Raw genomic sequence first — 14,963 nt, 5'->3', positions numbered from 1 at the left:
TAGTTTTAGACACGAATAAAATAAAAATTAAATAAATTTAAGTTAATTTATATTTTTAGTATATATAATTCGTTTAAATTTACTTACTAAATTATTAATATTATAAAAAATTTAATATTATGTGTAAATGGAATAATTGTATTTAAACAAGTTAATCGTGTGTAATAAATGTAATGTGTTTGTATAGATGCATTTATCTATGATACCATTATTTTTACACAATAACTAACATGAAGTGTTAAACTCAAAAAAAAAGATGGGCAAAACCTTTATTAATTATTTATTTTTCCATTTATTTTTTTCTTTTATTCAAGATTTTTTTATTGTAAAATTATGAAATTTGATGGGTTTTAAAATTTTATTTAATTACTATACTCATATGAAAGTTGTATTGATTTGCACGACATGAATTGGTCAAAAAGATGAAAACAATAATAATAATAATAATAATAATAATCAAAAGTCTGACTTGGGGGTACTTTGGTACCTAAGAACTTAGGATCTAACCTCCTTTAGGTAAGCAGTTATGATCCTCTTTCAGTCAGAGAGAAAGGGCAACTTGGGGTATAGAAGGAAAAGAAAGCAGCAGGCAAAGGTACAGTACCATTTTAGTCTCACACCCAACCCAAGTGATAAGGTTTATAATTGCTTAACCCACCCAAGGAAAAGTTTTTTTATTACTATTTTTTATTTTTAAAAATAAATAAGAAATAATAATAGTAATAGTAATTTTGACATGGACCCAAGAAAAAAGGAGCAAAGCTGAGTCAGGAGTACCATATCTCTTTTTCTCTCCAACCTCTGGATATGCCAGCCTGATCTAGTCCTTGGGAATTCAAAGCATCAAGCTACAGTTTCCCTGTAGGCAACTCTGTTTTTGTTTCTGCTCAATGTATAAGTTAAAATAAAATTAATACATATAAAATAATCAAACATGTAAATGTGACAAACTGAAGCAAGCAACCAAGATTTGTAAGCAAGATGAACATGTTCAATGAACATTGATAGTACAATCCCTGTTTAAATTAATTATTAAATTTCAGCAGATAGGGGGTGGAGGGGGGGGGGGGGGGGTTTAATAGCCATTTTTAAACAGATCAATTACCATTGAAATCACAAAACAATTTGCTCAATTTTCTGAATGAATTTTGGCAGTTTAAGGGAGACCAATCTCTAAAGAGGCAACAGGGTCCAGATCACTAAGCAGCCAAGAATCTAGTTTGTCTATCTTTGTTTACTAGATTGAGATTTTTGGGACTTTGGGAGCATTGAGGGGATGTTATGAACTTAATCATGATTAATAATGGTGCCCCCACCTCATGCCTTTGGTTCATTGCATCTTTAATTGTTTGAACTTAAACAATTCAAGTATTGGTTAATTCTTTCCTTTTTTTTTTTTTTTTTTCTGTTTCATGTCATTAATTTTGATTTGTTATTCTTAAATCACCCATTAACATGTGAAACATGCTAGAATTATTTTACATAAAAACAAGGAAAATTTCAAGAACAAAAAAGACAAGTGAGAATCTTTTTAACTGTTTTTAATTTATGAATAAAGAGAATCATGGTAGTTGATCTTTTAGATGGTTATTTTGTTAAAATGATAAGGCTTTTTTGGACCAATATGAGTGGTTCACATATTTTTTTAGCAGTCTAATACTCCAATTTTTAAGAAACTTTATGATGTTAAATAAAAAAACAAACAAAGAAAATTAGTTTAAGGTTCAAGTTTATCAAATTCAAAACCCCTTCAATCCTACTCTTTAATTAAGAATCCAAAAGCAATAAAAAAATCAATTTAAATATGATGCTTATGTTACATATTTCCATCGAACGTGTAACTAGCAAATTGGACTTAATTTATTTTATCATGATTATTGAATTTTGAACTGATTAAGGATATAAGATATCTAAGGATGTTGGATGTGGAAGACTTAAATCTTAAACTATAAGTTTATAATGTCACAAGAACAACGGTGGACTCAGGACTTTATATAAGAAATGATTTAAAAATAATTACACAACATCATGAATAAGATTAATTTTATTAATAATTTAAAATTAAAAACTACAAGGTGGTAGTCATCACTTCTCGTCACCACCTTCAATCCTGCAGAAGATGACATTTGATATAAAAAAAAAATGTGCATCACATTTTCAAATATTTAATTAAAATTTTTACAAAAATGGTATTTAATTTCTGAAAACGTGCTTTCTACATTTGGTAGACATACTTCAAATTGATTTAATATATTTATAAACTTAAATCATAGAATGTATATCTAAAATCCCGTAAAATTAACATGCACAAGCATGAAAAAAAATTATATTTTATATATAACTTTGACGGTTATTCAATATTTCTTTTCAATAATAAAAATATTTAGCTAAATGGTCTGAATAAAACATATAAAATCGTTATGTTTAAAGTTTACTTTATTTAATTATTCCTATTTTCTCATACCGTTTGACACATTATAATCTCCTCTCAAGCAGTTAATTTCAAAAAAATAAAAAAAATGAAAGTTAAAAGTTTAGAAGTGTGACTCTTTTATGTTTTGTAAATAAGAAAATCGGCTCCTTACACTAATAATTTAATCAAACACTGATATTAATACTTATTTAATGATCTTTACAGTAAAATCAAAATTTATGCTGTTTCTTACTCTGTGAGTGCTTGGGTGAAGCCGAATTAACACTTACTAGCATGTACTATAAGACTGTCGCTGATCAATCCATAAAGTCCAAATAAGCATATATTGAATTGACTTTGAAATGATACCCCTATAAGCTAGATGCAAGGAATTCATGTGAGGAAATTGGAAAAGGTAAAAATCAGATAAAAGTTACGTGACCAAAGCTGATTCAGAAAAGGATGGAGAACAACCATTTGATTGTGACCATGCTAGTAGATTGTGACCATGCTAGTAAATTGTGCCACGTTAGCTTTGCTTATTGTTTGGTTTGCCTCGCTTTGATCCCTTTGAACGCCACAACACCATTGACTTAACACACTATTACTTTTCCATTGGGTCACGTGAAACACTGTCAATCCAACCAATTAACCCAAACAAGTTTGAGCCAAATTTCCTAGTTGAATTTTGATTAATTTTTTTTTAACATTAGATTTTGATGGTTAAATATTGGATTTTTGTCCAATTTAAAACTTAGGCGTTGTACGTTTAGCCTCCTAAAAGGTTAGGGTTGTAAACGAAACTGAACCGGATTGATTCAATTGAAAAACTCGAGACTTGAGTTCAATCCAATTTTCCCTTTTCATATAATTAAGTTTTATTCAAAAATTAATCAAATTACTTGATTAAATTCGATGATCATTGGCTTGATTAAAAAAATTCAAAACTCGACTTGAATTTGAACTCGAACGTGAATTCAAAATTTGAATAAATTTTGAAAATATGTAAATAAATATAACATTATATTAATATAATTTTTGAAAAGAAATTTGAATTGTTTTAAAAAATTAAAATAAATTTCAATTATTCTATTAAGTTCAATCGAGTTTTTATATTTTTTATTTTGAGTTAAACATGCTTTTATAATTAATAATTAATTAATTATTATTAATCAAAATTTTATTTGTCATTTTATAGTCAAGTGACAATGATGGTGGAGAGTGAAAATTTTTCATGTCATATTAATACCATGTAGTACATAACAATAAATAATATTTTAATTAATTACAATTAATTAACTATGCAATAAAAGAATAAAAAATTATCTAATTTTTATAAATAATTCAAGATTTTTTTAAATATTATATATATCTTATTTATATTATTAATAAAGTATTAATTATTATTAAAAATATTCTATAAAATTTATGAACCACTCAAAACGAGTATCACGAAACTCAAACTTTACTGGAGAACAACTGAGTCGCACTCGAATGTTCATCGAGCAATATCTGAGTAGCTTGACAAAGTTGGCTATATTGTATCAAGTTCATGTTGTTACCCATTATGGAATTGTGAATTATTTAGGTTATTGGCTTAGGGTTTTTTAATAATTAAAAAAATAGTCTATTGACTGAAATGCCTCTACGTTTGACGCGGGTACTCAACAACGAAACTCTGTTTTGGCGGTTTCCTGAAACACCACCATCCGTTAATTTCCGATTTCATTTTCGTTGCTTCTTTCTACGTCCTCTCATGCCAAAAAGCAACGTTTTACATTAATTTTCCATTACAGTCTCTTTGAACATTCAAACTGTTAACCTTTCTTCTTTGATCTGCATTCCCTCACAAGCTCATGTAATCAAAGGATTCGTCCAAGGTGATGATGGGATTGGTGGGCTGTTTACTAGGAATCATTGGCTTTGGAATTGGAGTTCCCATTGGTCTTTTCATTGGTTTTCTCTTGTTCATATACAAGGAGCCTGCAGATGTAAAGGTAACTCAATCTTTGATGGGGTTTTCTTATTTTCCTTTATAATCGAATATCCACTCTTACATGCTGGATTTGATGCCTTTTTTTATGTTGGGTCTTTGGCTTTATAAAGGAGTTCTTCAATCTTCATATTTCTTGCAAATGCTTCTTTGTGTTGACATTTTGGTAAAAGGCTACTTTCATTTGGTGATCTATTGACCAATCAAATCATTCTGGGAGAAGTCAACGAATATGTTCTGTATGTTTCGTTGTGAAAGTACATGATCACATTTCCCAGTGTTGATTCCCCCATCCCTCAGTAGATTTTTCTTTCTTACTGTTGCATTTCAGTTATTTATTGCTTCTACTTTTTCTGCTCTTGCTTAGATATGTCATTTCCAACCCAGGCCCTCAGTTTCTCAGTTGAATTAGCCGAATAACTATTTCAGTCATGTTATTAGCTGATTCTTGGACGCATTCTACCTTATTCTTTAATATTTTTGTATAACTTAATAGATATGTTGTTAGAGTTTGATGGATGGAACGCTATATCTAATTTAAAAATAACATTGAAATATCTTTAGGAGTAATGTTTCTAAGCCTAAATTTGCAGGATCCAATAATCCGGCCACTTCATGATTTGGATACCAGCTCTCTGCTTGATATTTTGCCTGAGATTCCTTCCTGGATGAAGCATCCTGATTATGATCGAGTGAGTTCTAAGATTGGTTCTGTTCATGCTTTACCAATAGCATTGGTTTCTTCAGTTTTCTTGGTTTGATTTTATTAAATTTTAATCCTTGTAAGAGCAGATTGACTGGTTGAATAGGTTTATCTCCGACATGTGGCCGTTCCTCAATAAGGTGAAAAGTCCAGAAACACTTTTTTTTTCTTTGAAAACACTGAAATCGTCTGATGATAAAACACAATGCCATTCAATTTCTGGAATGGTATTTATCATTAACTATTCAATTAACATAGAATTTGCATATACTTCTTCATAGGCAATTAGTGGTATTATAAGAAGCACGATGGAGCCCATATTTGCAGAGTACACTGGCAAGCTTCAGATAATATCCATATATTTTAAGAGTTTGAGACTTGGAACTATTCCTCCTATAATTCATGGTAAGAATTGTCTCCAAAGGGATGCTGAAATATCTAATTAGCACAATCTACAGCCTAGTGTTTAGAGTTTTTCATTCTATTCCATTCTGATGGCTGATGTACTCTGCTTAATAAAGCATGAAAATATACCAGCATTGGAGGGGTGCCAATTGCAAAACGATACACAAGACAGTTTTATCTCTGAGTCATGATCCTATAGATTTGTATGCGTTTGGATCTTCATTGGAATTATTATATCTTATTCATCAAACTGGCAGGTATCAAAGTTGTCGAAACCAATCAAAATGAACTAGTATTTGAGCCTGTGCTTAGATGGGCTGGAAATCCTGACATCACTCTGGTGTTGAATTTGTTGTCTCTAAAAATCACACTTCAGGTTAGAAGAGTTTCTAAACCATATCTTAACTGTAGTAGGTGTTGAGAACTTGAGATGATGAAATGACAAATGTTGAAGTTTTTCCATTACGATTTTAATAGCATTTGACTCAAGTCCTTTTTTTCAACAAATTCCAGATAAGCTACATTTCTTTCTTGATATTAAAATGCAGTGAGGCCATCACAGTACCTGAATCAACTACCTCAAGTTTTATTTTTTTCTTCATTGTTTATTGATAGCATTTCAGACATCTCATGTGATAGAACTAGATAATATAGTAATTACCATAATTTTTGTACTTGCATTAGATGTATCTTAAAAATGTGCCCATGCTTGTTCTCAGCTGTTGGATGTACAAATATGTGCTGCACCTCGGATAGCTTTGAAACCTCTGGTGCCAACATTCCCTTGTTTCACTAGAATATCAGTGTCTTTGATGGAGAAGGTAACTGGTACTGTAAATTTGACAAAGTAAAACTTTGAACTCTATTTGGTGCTTGTGTTAGAGGTTTCCAGTTAAAAGTTTCAAGTGAAGTGGAACTCTGATAATACCCAGCTTTGATGAATGAATGATTAAACATACATGCAGCCGCAAGTTGACTTCGGATTGAGATTATTGGGAGCTGATATTATGGCAATTCCAGGATTGTATCAATATATTCAGGTGTCCATTATCTCTCTTTACTCTTTCTAGGTTTGTCAAATGTCTGATTTCTGGAAGATTGCTTACCTTCTGCATATCAAATCACCTAGATGAGACCAGCAACACAACTACTAGAAGTTGACTTTTTTGTTTTTGAGATATTTTAACTTTAATTGTTTATACTTGAACTTTCAATTGATGGCAAAACTGCTAAAATGGTCATAACCTAAGAGTAAAATAGAGAATTCAAACCATTAGTTCTGTCTCGAGCCTTGAAAAGAACAGATAAACTATATCCACCTTTTTCCCGTTGACTTTTTAATTTGGATTGTTCCACCAGTTCATCTGACATCTCTTTATCTTATCTTATTTCTATTTGGGCACACTTTCACTTGATAGCACAAGATAACGTGTAAGCCATGCTAATTTGCGAACAGCTGTTAGTAACTAACTGCAAATGCTTGTAATATAATGTCTGTTTTGGTTTGAGTTTTTTTTTTTTAAAAGCAAAAATTATGTCAAATAAAATTTTAAGAAATTCTTATAAAAGCGTTTAAAGAATAAAATTTTTAAAAATATTTTAAAAAAGGCTCTAGAAATGAGCTTTATCTTTTTTGAAAAACATGCCATCTTTATTCTCTTTCAATCCATCTTTCTTTCCTCTGTAAATCACCCTTCACCAAATGCAAATCACGATCTTCCTCTCATTTATTTCTCTTTACAAGGACTGCTAAAAAAATAAAAGATTGAGCAACAAAATAGTAAAATTTGAGATTTTTTTATTCTTACAAAAAAAAAACTTAAAATTTAAAGTTGCATTCAGTACTATTTAAAGGTTTTCTCTCTTTTTCTTCAAAAAGAATTTCATTGTAAAATATATGTTTTCTCTTTTTTTTTTTTCTTGAAGACTTGAAGACTTGAAGCATGATGATCCGATTACTTACTAGATTAACAAAAACCTAATACTATTACTATTATATAAAGTTTGAGAACTATTCCGTTTCTGTATGGATTTATTTGATTTTAACATTTGAAATCGTATATAAGTTCAAAGCAAACCTATTTCACTTAGTTTATTAGGTGATTAAAAATGTCATGAATACACTTTATGTAATTTTAATCAAAATTAAAGTTTTTATAATTTATTTTACTAAATAATTTACCAAATAATTTTAGTATAGTTTTAAAAGTTATTATTTTTTATAAAAGTTTCATAATAACTTTTAAGCTAAGAAAAAGTTAGGCAAAGAAACTTATGTTTACATATTAAAAAGGCAGTCTATCCAAAACCTAGTGATGCAAATGCATTTACCATGAAAGTACTTCATATATGGCTATTGTTGAGATCCAACAATCCTTATTTGAAAAGAACACCCGTGTATAATTAGGGCTTCCAATCAACGAATTACATTAATTTTTAATTTTTTTAACTATGAATTTGCTTGATTTTTGGAATTATTTTTTTTAATCTTTGCATATGCAATGAAAACACTATAGTCTTTAATTTTGAAATTGAGAAATTATGGTTATGAATACCGGACTTGTGTGATCTGCTTTTAGCATACACTATCTTAGATTCTTAGTGCAATGAATTTTATGTTGCCAGCAGGAAATGATAAGCAAACAAATTGCTAGCTTCTATCTCTGGCCACAAACTCTTGAAATACCGATTCTTGATGGTTCAGTGTAAGTTCTTCTCTGATGCATAATAGATATCAAATTTAGATTTTAGTTCTGATATACAAGCGAATGAGATTTAGATCTTTGGTTTAAGAAAATTACCTTTTGGAAAAAGAAAACTATACCTTCTTAATTTCTTTCTGTGTGGATTATCTATGCCTATCATTATTAATTTTCTGTGCTGTCAAATTGTTAGAAAATGATATATGATTCTGCATCATTTCTTGGCTATTCACTGCTATTAGAGTCTGTTGATTAATTTCTACTTACTGAGATAAGGGTTCTAAAGCAGAAGAATCTGTTCCACCCTCCTTTTCCCTGTTATGTTGTCAACACAGCTAATTGAAGCCTTTTAGTTTCAAGGTCCATTCTGTTTATCACTCACCTTTTTCTTTGATTATTTTTTTTCCATCTGCATAGAGGGGCTACAAAGAAGCCTGTAGGCATTTTGCATGTGAAGGTTGTAAGGGCGCTCAAACTTTTAAAGATGGACTTGTTGGGATCCTCTGACCCTTATGTGAAACTCAGCCTTAGTGGGGAAAGGCTACCGGCAAAGAAAACGTCTATTAAGATGAGGAACCTCAACCCTGTGTGGAATGAGGACTTCAAGCTTACAGTAAAGGATCCACAGTCTCAAGTCCTTCAGCTGCATGTTTATGATTGGGAAAAGGTCTAGTATTATCTGTTTCTTATAACTCATATATTTATATATTTTCAGTTGCAGTAGTTAGAATTAGCAGCATAAGAAACTAGACCTTGTGTTACTTCTGCACTGTCTCGAGTGAAAATTTAACTGAGGGTTTGGCAACATGGTTTATAGAAATTTAAAGTAATGATTCCAGACAACTATCAACACATTTGTTGGAGGTGATTTTGTCAGGTTGATCCTTGTCACTTTTTGTTTTATGAGAATGACCTCCCTTGATATTCCTTGGAGAAGTTCATTGCAAGGAGTGTTTGAGATATATGCTTTTCTGCTTTATATTTATCAAAGTGTAATGTGATCAAACATCATAATAATGCACATGCTGTGAAACAGGATAAGTTCTTTTTCTGATTAAAACATTTGTCAGTAAGTGGGTCCCTCGACTCCAAAGACTCTAAATGGGATTTGATATTCATTTGCTTTGCTTTGCTAATATAACTGATTTTGTTGATCACTAGCAATGATTTTGTCTGGTTTAACAGGTTGGGACACATGATAAGTTGGGAATGCAAGTAGTTCCACTAAGATTACTCACCCCTCATGAAACGCAGGAGTTCTCACTTGATTTAGTCAAGAATACAAATCCTAATGATCCTCAAAACAAGAAACCGAGAGGACAGCTAGTGGTGCAGATGACATTTAATCCTTTCAAAGAGGATAATGAAAGATTTAGTGGACCTTTGGACAGATATGCAAGTAATGGAAGTGGTGTCGGTAGACTACCCAAACATGATGGGTCCATTTGTGGAGCCGGTTTGCTTTCAGTTATCCTCCAAAGAGCTGAGGGTGTTGAAGGGAAGTATCACAATAACCCTTATGCTGTTATTATTTTCAAAGGAGAAAAGAAGAAATCCAAGGTGAATATATAGTTTCCTTCCATACTCTACATGTGTCAGTTTGAACTTTTATGTATTCTCAAATTCCTTTTACATGGCATGAGGGGTTGAAAGTGACACCTCAAAGTACACAGACGTAGGACTATGCAGCATCATAAGTTAGAAAGACAAGCTTTCAATTACTTTAATACTGTCAAGTTGTTGTTGTTTGATGCGCTTTCCATCTAGCTGGTCAAGAGAACAAGGGATCCATGTTGGAATGAAGAATTCCAGTTTGTACTAGAAGAGGCACCTTTGAAAGATATGATCCATATTGAAGTTATGAGCAAGAGGCGACACTTCAGTCTCCTACGACGGAAGGTTGGGGCATCAACCTTTTCCTTTTCTTGTACTTGCAATGTTAGGCAGTCCCTGATCTCTCTGGTTTCCTCTAGGAATCACTGGGGCATGTGGATATCAATCTCAATGACGTGGTTCACAATGGACGCATCAACGAGAAGTATGATCTTATGAATTCCAAATATGGAGTGATATGCATTGAGATACGGTGGGAGGTGGCTTGAGAAGAATCAGATTAACAAGAGATGGCCTTTGATCTTTGCCATTCTTCTCTTTATGGGTTTATTCTTTTGATACGTACAGTGACTACAACACGCAAGATGGTGACAAGATATCGTGCAAAATTATACATTTTCATTGTTGCAAGGCAACCGCTTTAATTCGGTGTTGCGTGCTGTCTAGAAATGACTAAATTTTCAAGTGTACAATCATTCATCCGATGTAATCCACATAATTTTAATGTAATGCACCACGACCAGACCATCATCTCATGTGTAGCTGAATCTGATTCTGTGGTCTGCATACCTGCTAGACAAAGCCTCAAGACCCTTCATGCTTGGATTAGCTCTTGTTGGTGTTTATCTCTTTTGTACTGTTCGAATTTGAGCTCAACCTTGGAATTTAGGAACATAAAATCTAGACAGGTGCAGAGTTTGAACTCAAGTACAATACAATGAAAAATTTAAAGAATCATTATAAATAATTCTTTTATGTCTATACATGTTTGATTCTCTCCATATCTTTATATTTATCATTTTTTTTATATATTTTTAATCATTATTCACATGTATAGCTTTTACAATACATAGAATAAGTGTTATGTATAGAATGAGTGATGACAAGTACATTGAAAAGTAATAGAGGAAAACTGATTTGTTCTCTACACCTTATATTATAATTTTATTAATAATTTTATAATTAAATATAATAAATTTGACATTATATTTAGAGAAAATATGAGTGTACTTGTGAAATTTTCACCAGCATGCTCACAATTCTTAATGTTGGAGAATATGATTGAAAGTAAGCAACAAAGTTAACAACCTCAAGACAAGAACATGAACATGAACAGCTTCAGAAAAACCTTACGTAGGCCTGAAATGCAGGAAGACATCCTGAACCCATAAATCAGTTGGCTGAGCCATCTCAAAGGACAAGATAGAGCCCATTTCGACTAAAACTGTAACCTTTTGTTGGGGCTTTTAGGGCTGAGGCCCCAAAGCTATGAATCAATCAAGACAAGGAAAAACAGCAGGAGAAAGGGAAACCGACAAAGTCCAAAGCAGTACTGTCAGTAAATATCTACTACCCTAATCTAATATCTTATCAACAAAATCCGACGGTTCAGAGCTCTTAACATGTAATCCAAAGCACGGGCGGCAGGAGGCAATTTGCCTCTCTTCTCCTTCCAATTCCCCTTCTATATGTAAGTATCTACTCTAATCCAAGCCCTTCTCCTTAAACCCTCTCTCTTTCCGTTACAAAAACCTTATCTTTTCAGCAAAGCGGAAACAAAGGCTAAAAAGAAAGGAAGCCATGTCTGCAACATCTGCCTCATCTCTCATTCTCCCATGTCTCAATCCCAAAACCTTATCTTTATCCAACCCAAGACCCATCTCACTTTTCCTCTTCTCTCTTTCTCACAAGCTCCATGCAAAGCCTCTATTCTGTTCTGCTCTTCAAAGCTTCGAGCTTTTAACCAAGAAGTCTTCTTCTTCTAGGTTTGTTCGAAACGTTGCCATTTCATCTGAGTATGGTCAGGAGGAGGACCTATTTGGTAGTGATGATGGAGAAGAGGCTCCTAGTTTCTCCCCTGACTTGAAACTTTTTGTGGGTAATCTTCCTTTTAGTGTGGACAGTGCCCAGCTCGCTGGTTTGTTTGAAAGTGCTGGAAATGTTGAGATGGTTGAGGTACTTTTGGTTCTATTTTCTTACTAGTAATTTTCCAAGTTTATATTTCTCAAGGAGTTTGACTTGTTTTGTTTTCATTATGTTTTGGAATTGATTGTTGAAAAATTGAAATGGATAGTTACCTGATTGAAGGCTAGTCATGATATAAAGTATGAAACTTCAGAGAAATGCTTGTTCTTTGGTAGTTTAATTAAGAATTTATTTGGATTAAAGCAATATGGACCTTATTGTTTAACTGTTAAATTATAGCAGTATGTTTAACAGTGCTTTTTTTTTTTTGGCATTATGAAAGAGTTTTTCGTTTTCTTTTTCCAAATTTATTTCGAGATGAATGTTGAATGTTGAAAAAGACATTTTGCTAATTGAAGGGTTATGAAAGAACTTGTTCTTCGGTGATTTAATTTAGCTTTGATTTGAATGGAAGCTGTATGATCTTATCATATCAATTTAATCATTTGGAAAGTTAAACAGAATGGTCACCAGTCTGATGTGATGAAGTGATTGCTTTTGTCAGGTGATTTATGACAAGGTAACTGGGAGAAGCAGGGGATTTGGTTTTGTAACCATGTCCACAGCTGAGGAAGTTGAAGCTGCTGCTCAACAGTTCAATGGCTATGTAAGTCATTTTTTGGTGTCATGTGCTATGAACTTATTGTACTTTGCACATTTTTCAATTGGATTCGCTTTCTATACATCTCTATTTAGACAAATGTGACTATCCTTTTTTGGTTTGGAGCACATACAAATGTTGATTTTCTTCATTGTCATTATTAGAACAGTTTTGAGAGGTGACATCACATTCTTGCTTTAAAACCAATTGTTGCAAATGTATTTGATCGCTATCAGAAGTAAACAGCTTTATTCTTTCTTTCTTTCTTTTATTTTCTTCCACATTCTCTTTTGCAGCATAGTGGAGTGGGTGGGAAAAGGGGGTGGGGGTGGGGTAAAGGTCTTGTGACTGTATTAGGCTAACACCCAATAAAAATCATCGAGACATAATGAATCTATAGTCTTTATCTGAAGTTTGTATGCAGTTGATCATAAGGAACTTACTGGTTGCAGGAATTGGAAGGGAGGGCATTGAGGGTAAACTCTGGACCTCCTCCTCCTCGTAGGGAAGAATTTTCTCCTAGGGGGTCAAGAGGTGCTCCAGCTTTGGGTGCTTCAAATCGTGTCTATGTTGGTAACCTTTCATGGGGCGTTGATGATTTAGCACTTGAGACCTTGTTCAGCGAGCAAGGCAAGGTTGTGGAAGCAAAAGTCGTTTATGACAGGGAAAGTGGAAGATCAAGGGGTTTTGGCTTTGTAACTTACAATTCTGCTGAAGAGGTTGACAGTGCCATTAAATCCTTGAATGGTGTTGTAAGTTGATCATTGCCTTGATTTTTTATGTGTGAATCTCTGTAGTTATAGAGAATCAATTACTGCATAATGGAATTGAAGTGATAGAATATATAAGATAGGTTATTTGGTGAAGTTATACTTTCAGTATCATTCATGCTTCTATAATTCTATGCCGGGCACCTATCAATTCTCATGTGCATGATTTTGTACAAAACTGCTACTTCCAGGAATCTAATAAGTTCATTAATGATTGTGAATTATTTCAAAATTTTGTATGGTGCAGGATTTGGATGGCAGACCAATTCGAGTCTCTGTGGCTGAGTCTAGGCCAAGGCGTCAATTTTGAGTGTGTATGTTTCATACTAGTACTGCTAAAATTCTTTGGGTATGGATTTTAGTCTTTGGGCACTTAATTGGTTTTTTGTTATAAAATATTTGCTTGCCAGGCTACATTTGGTGAATGTTATACTTTATTTATCACGAATTTTAATTTCCCTAATTTATCTTCCTATTTTTACATTTCATCATGTACTTGGGGATCTTTGCCTTTGGTTTTCCAAGCTAAAGCACATGAAATTTCTTGTTGACCTTTATCTTATCTGACGTATCCACACATTTTAGGTTGAAAATGTGCTATGTAAATGTTATGTTAAGCTCAATTACTTTGTGTTTTATTCTCTAGACTCTAGTAATTATTTATTTAGAAAAATTGGTCTTGAACTAAATGTTCATTTCTTATAGTAGTTTAAATTTTGATTGGACAGCATTGTTAAGATTCATTATTCTCATTTATCAGGGACACCTAGAATATGCAGCTGGAAGCTGGCGGCTGCAACTTCGTGCTCTTCTTGGGAATCTGCAAACATCCTTCTTGTACCAGCTGCATTTGCGCGTCGTGGCCATCTGTTCTTTTCGACATCTGCACTAGACTAGAAAGAGCTGATAATATCCATTGAAATATTTTCGTTGTATGTTCTAAGTATCATGATTCAGTAACTGACATGTAGCCTAATGTTTTGCCTCACTGGATAGAATTGCTTCAAATTATTGACTTTTTTTTTTTTGTTTACAATATTTGCCTCCCTTGTATGTATATGCTGCTCTGGAAGGTCTATGCTTGTTCATTAACTGCAGGAAAAGCTAAACCTGGAAATGTCACATAACAACCTAGATTCTAAAATTTGTAGATGTTTGAATTTGTGAGAGCAATATGAATTTATTGGGAGCTTGAAACTTGTTCAAACTTCCAGGCACAATGATGTGGCTTCAAACTTTTTACCCCTGTTCTCGGGGGCTGTGGAGATGTGTCATTCTATTTTTCCAAGGTTCAGTTAAGGCTTGAGGTTAGATATAACAAAATGATTGTTTTTTTAAAAAGAAAATTATAACAAAGTGATTAAAATAACAATCTGATGGTAACCATGGCTTGGGACTTGGGAGAACAGCTCAAATGATTGGGTCACTATGGGTTGGGATTTTACTGAGGATATGCTACACTGGACTTGGCTAGGTTCATTTTAGAGGCTAGAACATCTAGCAATGTTAGGCCCCTAGCTCAATCCAGTTCCATATTGTTTGGACTTTGGAATTTGGATAGTTATATGCTTTGGAACT

At 32.8% G+C, this 14,963-nt stretch overlaps 2 protein-coding genes across 5 annotated transcripts; both read left to right on the top strand.

Annotated features, from left to right (window-relative positions):
- Window positions 1-3,871: 3,871 nt before the first annotated feature.
- Window positions 3,872-10,811, top strand: LOC18597968 (synaptotagmin-3-like). Of its 3 annotated transcripts, XM_007027286.3 has the most exons (12): window positions 3,872-4,410; window positions 5,000-5,098; window positions 5,199-5,249; window positions 5,391-5,514; window positions 5,772-5,890; window positions 6,234-6,335; window positions 6,480-6,554; window positions 8,143-8,219; window positions 8,634-8,883; window positions 9,402-9,776; window positions 9,984-10,115; window positions 10,190-10,811. In XM_007027286.3, exons 1-12 carry the CDS (start codon window positions 4,297-4,299, stop codon window positions 10,316-10,318), a joined length of 1,647 nt encoding a protein of 548 aa, XP_007027348.3. In that variant the 5' UTR covers window positions 3,872-4,296; the 3' UTR covers window positions 10,319-10,811. The 3 variants fall into 3 exon arrangements, with proteins under 3 accessions (XP_007027348.3, XP_088662264.1, XP_088662265.1); XM_088806138.1 differs by lacking the exons at window positions 5,391-5,514; window positions 5,772-5,890; XM_088806139.1 differs by lacking the exons at window positions 3,872-4,410; window positions 5,000-5,098; window positions 5,199-5,249; window positions 5,772-5,890 and having other exon boundaries at window positions 5,389-5,514.
- Window positions 10,812-11,500: 689 nt separating this feature from the next.
- On the top strand, window positions 11,501-14,393 carry LOC18597967 (RNA-binding (RRM/RBD/RNP motifs) family protein). Of its 2 annotated transcripts, none has more exons than XM_007027285.3 (5): window positions 11,501-12,005; window positions 12,520-12,621; window positions 13,068-13,367; window positions 13,633-13,699; window positions 14,146-14,393. In XM_007027285.3, exons 1-4 carry the CDS (start codon window positions 11,631-11,633, stop codon window positions 13,693-13,695), a joined length of 840 nt encoding a protein of 279 aa, XP_007027347.3. In that variant the 5' UTR covers window positions 11,501-11,630; the 3' UTR covers window positions 13,696-13,699; window positions 14,146-14,393. The 2 variants fall into 2 exon arrangements, with proteins under 2 accessions (XP_007027347.3, XP_017977311.2); XM_018121822.2 differs by having other exon boundaries at window positions 11,502-12,005; window positions 13,633-13,734.
- The last annotated feature ends 570 nt before the right edge of the window (window positions 14,394-14,963 follow it).

Source organism: Theobroma cacao, chromosome 5, assembly GCF_053813885.1.
Source record: "Theobroma cacao isolate CCN51 chromosome 5, ASM5381388v1, whole genome shotgun sequence".
In the NCBI taxonomy this organism is placed as follows: Eukaryota; Viridiplantae; Streptophyta; class Magnoliopsida; order Malvales; family Malvaceae; genus Theobroma; species Theobroma cacao.
The sequence above is the reverse complement of the archived record's forward strand: the minus strand, read 5'-3'. Positions and strand labels throughout refer to the sequence as shown.

Bases quoted from the DNA above. Each gene is read 5' to 3' on its own strand.
- LOC18597968 (XM_007027286.3), top strand. From the start codon at position 4,297: ATGATGGGATTGGTGGGCTGTTTACTAGGAATCATTGGCTTTGGAATT. The intron at 6,336-6,479 runs GTAACTGGTACT...ACATACATGCAG, and splicing joins CAGTGTCTTTGATGGAGAAG to CCGCAAGTTGACTTCGGATT. The intron at 10,116-10,189 runs GTTGGGGCATCA...GGTTTCCTCTAG, and splicing joins TCAGTCTCCTACGACGGAAG to GAATCACTGGGGCATGTGGA.
- LOC18597967 (XM_007027285.3), top strand. From the start codon at position 11,631: ATGTCTGCAACATCTGCCTCATCTCTCATTCTCCCATGTCTCAATCCC. The intron at 12,622-13,067 runs GTAAGTCATTTT...TACTGGTTGCAG, and splicing joins CTCAACAGTTCAATGGCTAT to GAATTGGAAGGGAGGGCATT. The intron at 13,368-13,632 runs GTAAGTTGATCA...TGTATGGTGCAG, and splicing joins TTAAATCCTTGAATGGTGTT to GATTTGGATGGCAGACCAAT.